The sequence below is a fragment of the Acipenser ruthenus genome, chromosome 9 (genome assembly GCF_902713425.1).
Source record: "Acipenser ruthenus chromosome 9, fAciRut3.2 maternal haplotype, whole genome shotgun sequence".
NCBI lineage: Eukaryota > Metazoa > Chordata > Actinopteri > Acipenseriformes > Acipenseridae > Acipenser > Acipenser ruthenus.
In genome coordinates, this window is record NC_081197.1 from 15498171 (window position 1) to 15511473 (window position 13303).

The 13303-nt window shown below is 35.9% G+C and overlaps 1 protein-coding gene across 8 annotated transcripts in view; it reads right to left on the reverse strand.

Annotated features, from left to right (window-relative positions):
• Positions 1 to 13303, reverse strand: part of LOC117405965 (serine/threonine-protein kinase DCLK1) — a 104221-nt gene that overhangs the window by 15237 nt on the left and 75681 nt on the right. For 3 of the 8 annotated variants that reach the window (XM_059031230.1, XM_059031229.1, XM_059031231.1), the window contains exon 6: positions 10569 to 10663. In XM_059031230.1, coding sequence (XP_058887213.1) covers positions 10569 to 10663 — 95 coding nt within the window. Of the gene's footprint in view, positions 1 to 4259; positions 7251 to 9009; positions 9869 to 10568; positions 10664 to 12034; positions 12749 to 13303 lie in introns of those variants that run through there. The other 5 variants (XM_059031235.1, XM_059031232.1, XM_059031236.1 and 2 more) reach the window with 5 other exon arrangements.

Sequence of the window (13303 nt, forward strand, 5' to 3'; positions counted from 1 at the left end):
ATCCCACTCAAAATGATGCAATGTCTTTGATTTGGCAGGCGTTTTTTAATTTTCTCTGTGTATGCTGGGTATTAAGACATCTTGGTGTTGTTCAAAGTCAGAGACAAGCCTTTGAAGTGACATCCATCACTAAGCAAGAAGGTTTTTTTTTAAGGGACCTTCCTCTCTCAATGAGAAGCTTAAGACAATTTCTACAGTAACAGGTTAGGCTTTTTGTTTCTTTCCAACAGTGCAGTGTGTTCTGTAGGATTATGTCCTCTGTGACCCACTTTCAATAGGGGTTAAATAATACTCATGATTTTAAATATGTTGTCTGATTCCTAAAACTAAACAAGAACAGTTTTTGACATCTGAATATCATGTGCTGATTACAGGCTATTATTTTACAGAATAATTGCATACATTTTTTTTTATTATTATTTATTTTTTTACTTTTACATTATTCAGTATCTGAAGTAACTCTCTTGGTTTTAAAACACTTTAAACTAAAATGTCTGAGCTGAAAGATATTTTCAGCTTCATAAGTTTAGGGATATGTAGTCTTGGATATTATTGAAAACCAGTATGTGATCATTGATTTATGGCTGCCATTTTTATGTCTTGTTATCTAGAAATCAGCCACCCACTATCACTTGACCTTCAACATGTGCTATGATTTTGTACTGGAAGCTTTGTTTAGGGTCATTGGTAAAATCTTTACACAACGCTGTAAGGAATTGTCTTTGAAATATGTTTACAGGTATGATATTACAGTAAATCTGAAGGCAAGTGATGTTTTTTAAGGTAGTGTGGATCATTAAGAACCAAACATGGAATTAAAAAATAGATAACTTTATATCTTCTGAAGGGCTTTATTTACTGAGTCAAAAAATACAAAATATGCCCTTCTACTTATGAGGAAGTAACAGAAACAATCATCTTCTGAGACTGCGGGGGCTGTCAGAAATTTTAAATAAAGGTTAACTTTTAGATTGTTAAAACTGCCATTACAGGCTGTTGCCTAGCAACATGAACAGGAAAGGAAAATGACCCCTATTTGAACTTTTGCTATCAGTTATCCAGATAAGATTTAATTAGGCAGTGTATGACTATCACTGTAAAACAATAAGTATGTTTTTTTTGTTTTGTTTTGTTTTTTGTTTTTTTTTCTGTTGTATAATTATACAAGTTGTGTTTTATTGTTTATCATTGCTTTCATTCCTCATATACAAGATTCAAGTACATCCAGGCTCTTCGGGGACTGAGAGCATTCTTTGAAGTTAGTGCAAAACCATATTACATAACAAACTTTAGGAAACAAAGTTTTAGCATCTGTAAAAATGCTTTCACTGGGGACCAACTGCTTTCATTATTAAATCAGGAGCAACGTCAATGAAGTAAGGTAGACCTGCAGTATACAGGGGAATTTGAAACAGGAACATTAACTACAGGTTAACTACAGTACTGAACACACAAATATTCACAAATATCCTAATAAGGGGCTCCCGAGTGGTGCATCCAGTAAAGGCACTCTGCGTGGAGTGCAGGATGTGCCCTATAGCCTTGAGATCGCAGGTTCAAATCCAGGCTATGTCACTACCAACCGTGACCTGGGGTTCCCAGAGGGCGGTGCACAATTGGCCGAGTGCCACCCGAGTAGGGAGGGATTAGGTCGGCAGGGGAATCCACGGCGCAACAGCAACCCCTGTGGCCAATAGGGCCCCAGCAGTTCTGCAGTGGAGCCATCGATCTGTGTTGTCCTCCGACACTATAGATCTGGTGGCCTCGCTGTGGATCCGCAGCGTGAAAAATGACGGATTGGCAGGAGCACGTTTCGGAGGACATGTGTTCCAGCCTCCGTTTCCTGGGTCGCCATGGAGTTGCAGCAGCGAGCCGGGATACAAATAACAATTGGGCATTACAAATTGGGGAGAAAACCAGTGTAAATTAAATACATATATATATATATATATATATATATATATATATATATATATATATATATATATATATATATATATATATTAGCTTGTGGTATTTGTGCCTTTTTTTAAATTTTTTAACTCACCTCTATGTATTAGCTGGTTTTAAGTAGGCCGTGTATCATATTACATTCTCTCTTGTCTTTTACAAGGAGATCAGTTCATACTCTGCATCTATAAGGTTAAACAAACCCTGCACCGGTATCCTGTCAAGCCCCTGGACCTTGTTTTTATTGTCCAGAACCTGGTGGAAATTGTTCTTGATGAAGCATGCTCTTCAAATGATTGTCCTCCCCCCTTTACTGCAAGAACTCAGGGAGAATGACTGATTCTCAATGTAGAGTGGGCAAATGTGACTCAAAAGAGGGTCATTGTCAAAGACGTTTACCCCAGTGTGCAATTTGAACCAATTTGTGTCCACCTAAGTTGTTTCTTACTTTGAAACACCTTCAATAAACAGGTGTCAACCCTTACATAATGATCTTCAATGGAAATTCTGTGGCACTACAATGTCAGTGCAACAGTTCCCTATTAGGGGTAATAATACCACATGTGGTACCGCTTGGCACTGCGTCAGAACCTGCAATACTTGGTTTTAAATGTATATTTTTTCATACTAAACTGTTGAATAGACTGAGAACCTGCCAAATTCTGAACTATGGTAAATGTGGAGCATTCTAGAATTAAGGCCACAGCATCGAATTTCTTGAGAATGTGTGGGCCAATGCACAATGGATTTACATATGCTTTTTATTTGACAGACAGAATGCAGATGATTAAGTGCAACATTTTTTCTACCAAACAAATCTGGTGTATTATATTACATAATTTCATGTCCTTGCTCTAGTTCAAATTCATTGGGGGAGGTAAAATATTGTTTCCATGGAAACCATTTGATCCTGCAATTCTAGTACTATCTCTACACATGAGATCGCAGGTTCGGTTAGGTTTGATAGCACTTTCATTGCAGAATATTTATTCCAAAAAAATGGGGACTGTAATTGGACTGTACCTGCTTGCCTTTCAATGTCAGGTTTGGATCCAGAATGTGAATCTGGCTTGTTTTACATTTTTTGCATGAAATTGATCATGTTATGCTACATTCAGCTCATAGGTAAATAATATTCTGTAACTTAGAGAAACAATATTCAATGACAGGATATTAACATAAACTCCACAATCACCAAAGCTATTATAGTACCTAGGTCACGATGAATAGTTCTGACCCAGTCAGAGAGTGATTGCAATGCAAAAGGTGATGCTGCAAAACTTTAATCAAGCAGGCAATTACTAACACATTTGCTATCAGTCACTAAGCAAAGCAAAGCTTAGCATGGACCTTGAACTTTGCTCAACTGAGGCTTGTGGCACCTTGGCAGACAATGCAGTGATTTACTCCTGTCCCACAATTGAGGATTTTTGATTTCACTTGAATTGTATCAATAATCTCCACAAATTAAAATGCAGAAATAAGTCAATTGGTTTGTTGAATTTTAGGTAGCTAAAGAAATCATGAACTGATTTATGTACGTCCTTCCATTCCTTTATACTGTACATATGAAATATATGAATGATTCTGTGCTTGAATGAAAGTGGTCTTTGAGGCGTTCACGAAGCTCAGGGAGGGTCTCATGAGATCACTTTGTTCTTTACTACAACATTTCTGTCAGAAAAAGGCCTGCGCTTTCATCAAATAAATGACAGGATTGTGTGGGAAATGAAACCAAATCATGTCTCATGGGAAAAAAAACAATATAGCACAATTAAAGAAGGAGAGAGATCATGGCAATTTGCAGTTTATTTTCAGAAATGAGAAAAACACCAGTTCGTTTTTTTAAGAAACTTAGGAAATCGGTGAAAAATAGCCTTTACATGTAATACTGCACTTCAGTTTTTTTTTATTTTGTTTTTTGTAACCACCAACAACCTGCTTTGACCGGCTTTGAAGATGGCCTTCTATTCTCCATGACTACTATACCCAGACACAAGCTCTTCTAGAACTTGATGACACCAAATGGAGCTGATGGAGTGGGTGTTACACATTTGAAGTATCATAAGTAGGTGAATATTTAAGATGGGTGCAGCAAGGGAAGGAAATATGAGCTGGGATTTAAAGTGGTTTTCCTGTAAAAATTTAACCAAAAGGACAACTTCGTATTAAAACAGACAACAGGCAGACTATTGGAAAACAGACTAATATAGAAGGAGATATAGAAATGTGTAATTTAGGAACATAGTTGGAAGGGATAACAACTGACTCACCAAGTATAAAGAAATAAATGAATCCAAATACCAAGGAACACTGGATTTGTTGCATTTTAATAAACAAACGTTGGTAAATTATTTAGCGTTTATTACACAACAGCTCAGTGTAAAACCTAAACATTTCCTAAACATTTATGGTAAAAAAAACCGTTATCACCGTTAAATTAATTTTAAAATTTCTTAAATATAATGCAATTACTTGTGTAGAGATAAAAAGAATGCAACGTACTGTATCGATTTAACTGGGCAGATACTTGAAACCAATCCTGCATTTATTTCAAATTAAAGTAAATATCTGGGTCACATTGTACTCCACGCAGCAAAGATTCAGGACAGCCTTCAACTGTGCCCAGCAACATTCAGTTTAGAGTTGTTCAATATTCAAATAATGTTGAAACCCTAAGCCTAAGACACATTTTCTTCACAGTGTTGTTATAGAGTTGCCAGAAGCTGTAATTGTTGTTTGTTGACAGCATTATAAAGGAATGCTATCTAAAACTAAGACTAAGATATACTATTTATTACCTGGTAGTTATTTTTTGCTAAATCTTGCTTTATTTTCTTCCATTTTAAAACAACATGTAGAATATAGTAAGTGAGCATGTGAATCAATTACTTGTAAGCTCAGCTTTACTGAGACAGTACATTTTTCCAGATATTTACCTGCCTAAAAACAAGCATCAAAATACAAACAGTGTATCAGAAAATTATAACAATAAACACCGATTATAAATAAAAGCTACAGGTTTTAGGCCTGCAGTCATTATGTATGTCATTTTTTCTCACAGCGACACATGTCCCAACTTAAAATGGCAGACTAATCAATAAATGAATTACAATTAAAATGGAGAACATCATTATTGAGTCATGTGCGAACCATAAAGAAAATAGGGCAACACATTGACACAAAACAGCAAACAATTCAAACATTGGACCCAAGTTCAAGTTACCTTACAATAGGAGCAGGATAGTCAAACAAAGAATGAGGCATTTAAAATCGTGTCTATTTTCAAAAATGTTTCAGAGGCCAAGTACAGAGCACAAAGTAAAATGGAATATGTAGAGAATATAGCTGACAGAAATGTACCATATGAGATGTATAACATTGTATAGAGTCTAGGCTTAAAACGGCTATTACATTAAATCCCAACTGGCATGCAGTGCTGGAATCCCTAAAATATTTTTCAATGGCAATGGAATGACACTACAATGGCAATGCAATACTTCTATGTGAAGTGCAATGGGATAATAATTGTATGAGCTGTTGGAAGAATGGTACCACAGTCAAACAGCTTTATTTTATATTATCACAATGGGATGAAACACCAACACACACTTGTAATCTATTGCAGTACCATGGTAATCTAGTATTACCAGTGTGCTTCTGTATCAGGTCCAAATCCATTGGGTTGCTATTGCAGTTTAAAGCTGAAGCCTTATTCTGCTCAATGGTAAATTATAGGCTCTACTTTTAAAGTTCTCCGCCTTGGCACCTCAGTTCATTTAGGAAACTTTAATCAATCACATTTGAAATTAAAAATGAACAAATTCACAAGTTTAAAGAAACTGTTGTTTTAGAAGCATGTCATGCTGTGAACCCAACTGAAAACCTTTAAGATAACTATGGTATACTCTTATATAGTCATCCTATTGTATATTAATCATAATAGGATACTGGATAGGATATCTTATTGCTACCCGATTCATAGCTCTACTATAGTAGTCATACACCAAAATACTATGCAATATAAGAAGATGCCATATATATAATTGTCGATGCAGAAAATGAAAGCAGCAAACTAAGAAATAAGGAATGATAAATAATGAATGTGTTCAGCAAGCCCAGGGTTGTGTTGTTTATTGTTACTGTGTGCAGTGATGTATCCTGGGTATTGGAAGGTATAATACATGCACTTGGGGGGTAATGCATTGTCTGCAGGGGTTGAGGGAATGTATTCAGTTCACTCAGGCACTTGCTGTCACCGTTTTCAGTGTGCTGCTTTTACCAATAATGAATGTTTAATAAACAAGACAAACAAAGGGACATCTTGAGAAGATAGCACAGCATGCAAGCCAACATGGAGACAGGAGGCAAATGAATGCATACCAGGAAAAGAACAAATTCAAGGGACTTTCTTTGACAATGAATAAATCATGCAAGCAAAATGGCAAGTTTACAAAATAAATTTGACCAGACTTTAAAATGGTGATGCAAATCTTACAAACAAACTGCAGGTAATTTATAGCTTAATTTATAGTGTTTTTCACTATCCTTGCTGAAAAATGCAATACAGATTGCTCGCTACTCTGCAGTAGTTTCATTAATCATTACAGAATAAAAGTACTTTTGGGTGAAGTTTAAATACTTTGTTTTAGATCAGATTTTGAAAGTCCAATTGTGTTTTTTTTAATTTCCTCATCACCACGAGAACTACATATGTCAAGCTGTATTTAAAGATAATGAATTCTCCTGAAAAGGTAATGTGGGCTTCTGCATCTCCCATCAAGCTAATTCTAATTGTATGAATACAGTGACAAAAAGAAAAGTTATGAAACCTGTTTCAGTTAAAGGTCATTAATGAGAACTGAAAAGGTTGGATAGTGTTAATGATTTCATAAAGATGTGTGAAATGTATCATGACTAAAGTATGAAATTGAATAAAGAAATCATATTTGAGTGTGTTCATTATACAGTACCAAAGAAATGTGGTGTTGAAAATCAAACTATTCAGAATAGCAAAATTACTGTTAGTAGGAAATTAAACTTAACTTAATGATAAAAGCCATTACTCTACACATTTAATATTACCATTAGCACAGAATAACAAGCACAGCATCCATACAGGTATTATAGCCTTGCTGGTTAGTGTACATTGAAAACTAATACAGGTTAGAGCTGTTAGCCTTATAGCATATCAACAATTCGTCATTAAACAAACCATCAACACTACAATTTTTTTTTTTTTTTTATGTGGAGTCTCCTATTGAATCCAAACCATCCGAAGAAAGAGGGCGATACAGGTCCTGTAAGATGAAATGCAGTACTTTTGTTCACTCTTTTTCTGTCTCATTGAAATGATAACTTCTATGGTAACTATGATTTTAAAAAAATCTACTTGGTTCTTATCATTTTTGTGACATTTTCTTAAATAAACCAAGTGCCTAAATATAGGTTGTTTATCAAACCTTTGTTAGTCTATAGCTGATACAGTATTAGAAGATTACAAGCAGTAATACATATGCATACTTGTACTTAGGCAATAACATCTGTAAGCATCATTAATTACTACAGTGGGTATATTAGTATCTGGAGGTTAAGTGTTAGATGTTTGCAATGAAGGTAGACTTTTATCCATTTACTGTATGCCAGCATAAGGTCTAATTGGTTAGTATTCTCCATTAGGTTTGTATTTCTCTGTGGCTAGTACACATACTTATTCTAGCTTTGTAACTGCAAGACTACCCATCATGATAATAATTTACACTGAAAAGCGATTATGTCCAATTGTTGTCAGATAGATGTTATTGTACTTGAGGCAGGGCAGAAGTAAAGCCTTACACATAATTAGAGGGGGCAGTTCAAAGCCCTACATGTAAATAAATGTGTTGTGTTAAATGTATTAGTATTTAAAAGATATGTATTGTTTAGTTTAAGTGTGGTCTGGCAGAGGCATTGTTAGCAGCTTGTCTCTGTGAGACTGTGTGGTCGACCACACTGATATTAAAAACCCCCATGCAGAATGTGACCATCTCCAGGTTAATTGATTCATGTATTGCTAATCTGGAGATGGTCACGGTATATAAACCAGCAGCTTTTGCTGGTCAAGGAGGCGGAACGTGAATGAGAGCGACAAAAATGAAACAGAAAGTCAAAAAATAAAGTCAGTAAAAGGAATATAGAATCAGTGAAGGCAACTGCCCAGCCTGACCTGTGTTTTTATGTTATGTGGTGCAAGATTTATTTTTGTTCAACCTTTTATTTTGCTCTGTGAGCAGAGTTTTTGTTTAAAATGATTTTGTTTAAATAAAATCTGCGCACCAGCGCTTTCACCTGCAAATACCTGTGTCTGTCAGTTTTCTGGTCAGCCGTCCTGCTACAGTACTATATATTTGTTATAATTCCTTTGGAATAATCAACACTAAAAGTATGAGGATTTGATATGAGCTTATAGCATAAGGAATACATGTACACCGTACTTCAAATAGCACAGCTGTATTTCCAGAGAAAGTTTCTGATGACATGATAAACCATGTGGGTGAAACTAGATGGAACTGAAGAAGAAGAAGAAGAAGAAGAAGAATTCTGACTATACCTTTCCTTCCTCATTAAAGTACACTGCTGTGTGGCCACTGTAATGAAGCAGGTGTAGAACTCCTACTCTGACCTTTATTTCCAATCCATTGCCAAACAGCATCATTGTTTGGAAAGGAGGTAGGCAGCGATTGCTGCAAGCTCTTCACTGATAATGAGGTTAGTAACAATGTAGGAGAGCGCTTTGTGTCTGGGCCGCCCACACCAGCGCTGCTGATAGAATCAATGAATGGCAGGATACACATGGCAGAGCGGTGGGAGGCCTCTCTCTCTCTCTCTCTCTCTCTCTCTCTCTCTCTCTCTCTCTCTCTCTCTCTCTCTCTCTCGCTCTCGCTCTCTCGCTCTCTCGCTCTCTCGCTCTCTCTTACTGCTGACAACAATAACTGTGTGGGGGTTGCAAGATTGGCATGTCCATATGACTCACACACAATACCTGAAATGTCTCTGCCTGTTAGATGTTTGCAAAATGTCAGGGTGTCGCATATATTAAACCTCAATTTTCCTTCAATATCTATGTGATTGAACTTGTAATATACTATACAGTACTATTCAGCAGTGGTGCTAGCTTTTGCTAGTTGCTAGATTACTTTACCTGTTACAGCTTTGTGTTTACAGCTACTGGGGATTATTTCATTATTTAACAATAATGAAGTGACTATTTTTTTTAGCAATTGTCATAATTAATTCAACCCAATTGCTGCCTGTATCCCAATGTACTTTAGGAATACCTGTGCTATAAAACAACACAATCCTGTTCAAAAGTTTCTCCTTAAAACATACTTGTTATGTAAACATAATACTACAAAGACACACAAGGAATGCTGTGTTTATTTCACACATACTTTGGTATTGTACATGCAGTAACTTAAAAAACAACATACATTGAGCCATTTAAACCATGCTTAGTGGATCCATTGATTTTCCTGAATTAAATTAGGAATATTTTTAGTACAGTTTGCTTGTCTCAGGGGTTTTAACTCATTGTTGAAGTCTATTTTTTAAGTCTGTTATATACAGTTTGATATTCATGAAAGTTTTAAAGACTGCTGTTGGTTTCTTTAACAGCAGTCTAGAAACCTTTAAATGCAAATACAACTGTATTTAATCTAACAAAACAACATTCTCTAAAGAACTCGAGTTTTGTGAATAGGGCCTGATAGTTCTAGAAAGTTGAAAAATGAAAACTGTTTAAACATACTGTAAGTACAGTAGTATATATCACATTGAACTAGCACTGTGTTGTCTAAATGTCTTCATGAATTCCTAAGTCTTCACAATTCTAATATCTGTGTTCCAGGTTCTGAAATTTATGCTCCAGGTTTCATGGATTCTGAGGACATAGAAGGCAACTGATTTAGAAGAACCTCACTCACTACTGGATATAGTTACACAGAGAAGGGGCATCTACAGTATGCTGATCCTACAAAAACTCAAGAATCTTTCCTTAACCCTGACTGCACGCTACTTCTTTTTCTTTTCAATTTACCAGGCCTACTTCAATGCATGAGCAAATACAATTTTCAAATAAAATTTCTAGTAGATTTACTCAACTTTATCCACTTCCAATGTAAAATTCTACTTTGCTTTTGCATTTATTTATATTGTTATATAACTAAATGCATACAGACATTATTATACATACATTCCATCTCTACTAGTCTCGGTTTCCACAATACCAGTGGCAGTAAAGTCGAAATATGAAAATAAGTTTTTTTTTTAAAATGCAAAACTGGGTAATGTAGTACTGGCGACAGCTAACACTTTAAAATAGAAACCAATGGAGATGTAAAATTGTAAATGGAACAGTGAGGTAGTACAGGACAGATTAGCACTGAAGCGCTTGGCATTGTTAGAGCTCTCGTGAGCATACCAAGCATGTTAAGATTGTGATGCCACCCCCTGCTTTTGCAAGATTAATGCTATCATGACAATTCTAATACTTTCTCCAAAGAGAATCTGAAAGTTAACAACAGTACAATCTGCTCTAGGTTTTAAGGCGATTGTAAGACATGATTGAATATATCACTTACCCTGTGCTTGCGCAGGCTCCCGGGGCTGGTAGGTGATGGACTTGGGGACTTTCCAGACCGGGGGGTAGACAGCTGGCTGCCAGGAGTCCCATTGACTGGAAAAAGAAAGTCAAAGCAACTTATATCGTCCCAAATGATTTCATATCCAGAACACATTGCTGTCATTGTTATTAGATAGATCTGATCTAGAGAGAAAACACCCACATGCTTGTCTGCTGTACCTTAACAAACGATCTTCAACAGCAATGCAGAGACAATGTTAATGCAATGGATGTGTACTATAGAGGAAGGACAGCACAAGGGCAGATATAATGGTATTAATGATTATTTTGCCATATCAATGGTATCACAATAGTACAAACCAGTACAGGTGTACTACCGTTTCACGATCACTGTGCAATATTTATTCTTAATCCATTGTGCATTATGGTCGTTACTGGTAGAGGTTTTTTCAGTGGAATACACTAGAATTAAAGTATAATGGTATCCCAATAGTTCTAAACCTCTGTCAGACACCTTTACAGAACATCTTCTGAACTAAACCCATACCACACTCAAATATAGTTGTATTTATTTAGTAATATATTTCTAATCAACTACAATAAAAAAAATATTGTCCAATTCCAACCAAATATAACTACATTACAAACTAGCACTTTCAAAATAAACTAATGAACACTTTACATAAAGACAGGACAGTCTGTGATTAAATCTATCCGAGTAGGAGGTTACATTACTAAGAATAATGAGGAATTTGTCACTAAAAATAAAACTATTCCAGTGTTGTAAATCATTGGAAATGGCTATCCTAGCAGTCTGTTATACTGGACGTGTCTTCTAGTGGTTTCATTGTTAAGAATTGCTCTCCCTTGTGATGTATATTACACATTTGTGAAAGGACTCCCGGTATATCATAAACAAGTCTGACATCAATGGACTGCTCAGCAATGTTGAAGACAAATGTTTTGTTTTTTTTTAACTACAGTTTCATTTCAGGGAATACAAATTTCATTCACTTTAACGCTAGCTTTCAAACAGTGAAATCTGAGCCACAGCTTTAAAAATGTTGCAAGGAACTTCTTTCAGTCTGTCAGTAGTAAACAGTGGTAGTTAATCTAGACTGCTGGAATGCTGTACAATTGAAATTAGGAGCCCCGATACAATTAAGTGGGTTCTATTGGTAGACACAGGCTCAATAATTTATTTCAGTAACTAGTTATTTCAAAACAATACCATGTATTGCTAATTATTATATACAATTCAGGAAATACACAATGCAAGAAATGTCTCCAACATAAATTATTTGGAAGTAATAAATTATCACACACATAATCAACACTAACACGCTTATCAAACAACTGATTTCAGAACATGATTGAACTGAATAATACATATCCATCAATACATGATATATTATCCTAAGTATTCTTTTCTGTTTTATCTACAAGATTAATGTAAATGCTTACCTTCTATGTATTGTAACATGTGAGCAGTGAAACCAAATACAGTCCTATCAGCAAAGCCCTGTTCCTTTTGAGCTGCCAGCAGTGCTAGTACAGAATAAGTGAATTGGCAGAGAGAGCGGAGCTGCCGGCTGTATGTAGTGAATGGTAGGCTGCTATCATAGGCAGAGGTTTTTTCTGCGTATGTTTGACGTGATAGGACCATCAGTGGGAGGTGCAGGTGCTGTCTTTGGGCTACATCAAAGGTGTCAAATAAATGTATTGCAGTTACTAGGGATTACTATGCAATGCAGCCCCCATTCCAATTAGAGGAAACAAAGCATTCTGAATAATTTTATATGCATAACTGGGATTCATAGTTAGGTGCAATGGGGGACCAAATACCAAATGAGTCATGCAAAAATCAGGAAGACAGTCATCCATAAAAACTGAAAAATCTGAGCAAACTGTCTGAATGCATGAAGCCACCACCTAGTACAGCCCACTAAAAAATATTTTTGAATTACTTTTCTATAGTAAAGGAACAGATGTGTTATTTAAATACATATCGTACAAACACCTATATAATCCAGCCTCTTTGTTCATAACCCATTGATATACTGTGTAGATCACTCAATCTTCTGTGAGTGTGTAATGTTTTGTCTGTGAAATAAGACATGCCTAATTGAAGCGTGGTTAGATTCATGGCACATTCCGTTCCCACTGTATAGAAATCAGTCCAATTAAAATAAATGTTTTTTGATAAAGTAAATAAACACACAGAAAATAAACTTTCTATACATCTTTTCAATAAAATGTTCAATCATTTGTAGATACTAATGACTGGGTTGCTACAGTCTAAATCACAGGAACACTGTTTCTCACCATAAAGTTTTACTAACAGACAGATGCCGTCATATTCTGAAACGCAAGCTTATGCTAAAGTATGTCCCGAGGCAGAGCACGTTTTGAATAACAGCCTCACTAGACACACAGTACGATGACGGTCTCACATGGCGTCACCAGCCTTATAAAAGTTGATCAATTAGACCAATTGGCTTAATGTTAAGTGACCTTCTACTGCTTTAAGATCGAAAGTTTTCACAATCATATTTGTGCAGTGCAAACCCCTGAACAGCAAACCTGTGGTCTTCCTCATCTGAACATATTTCTGTGCCCAGCAAGTGAGAGACACAAGTACCTAGTTGGATACGTGCAACAGCTAAACTGCCCTACAGCACCAACATTATCAAAAGCAGTGCTTCTGTATCCAAGACTGCACAAATTACTGAT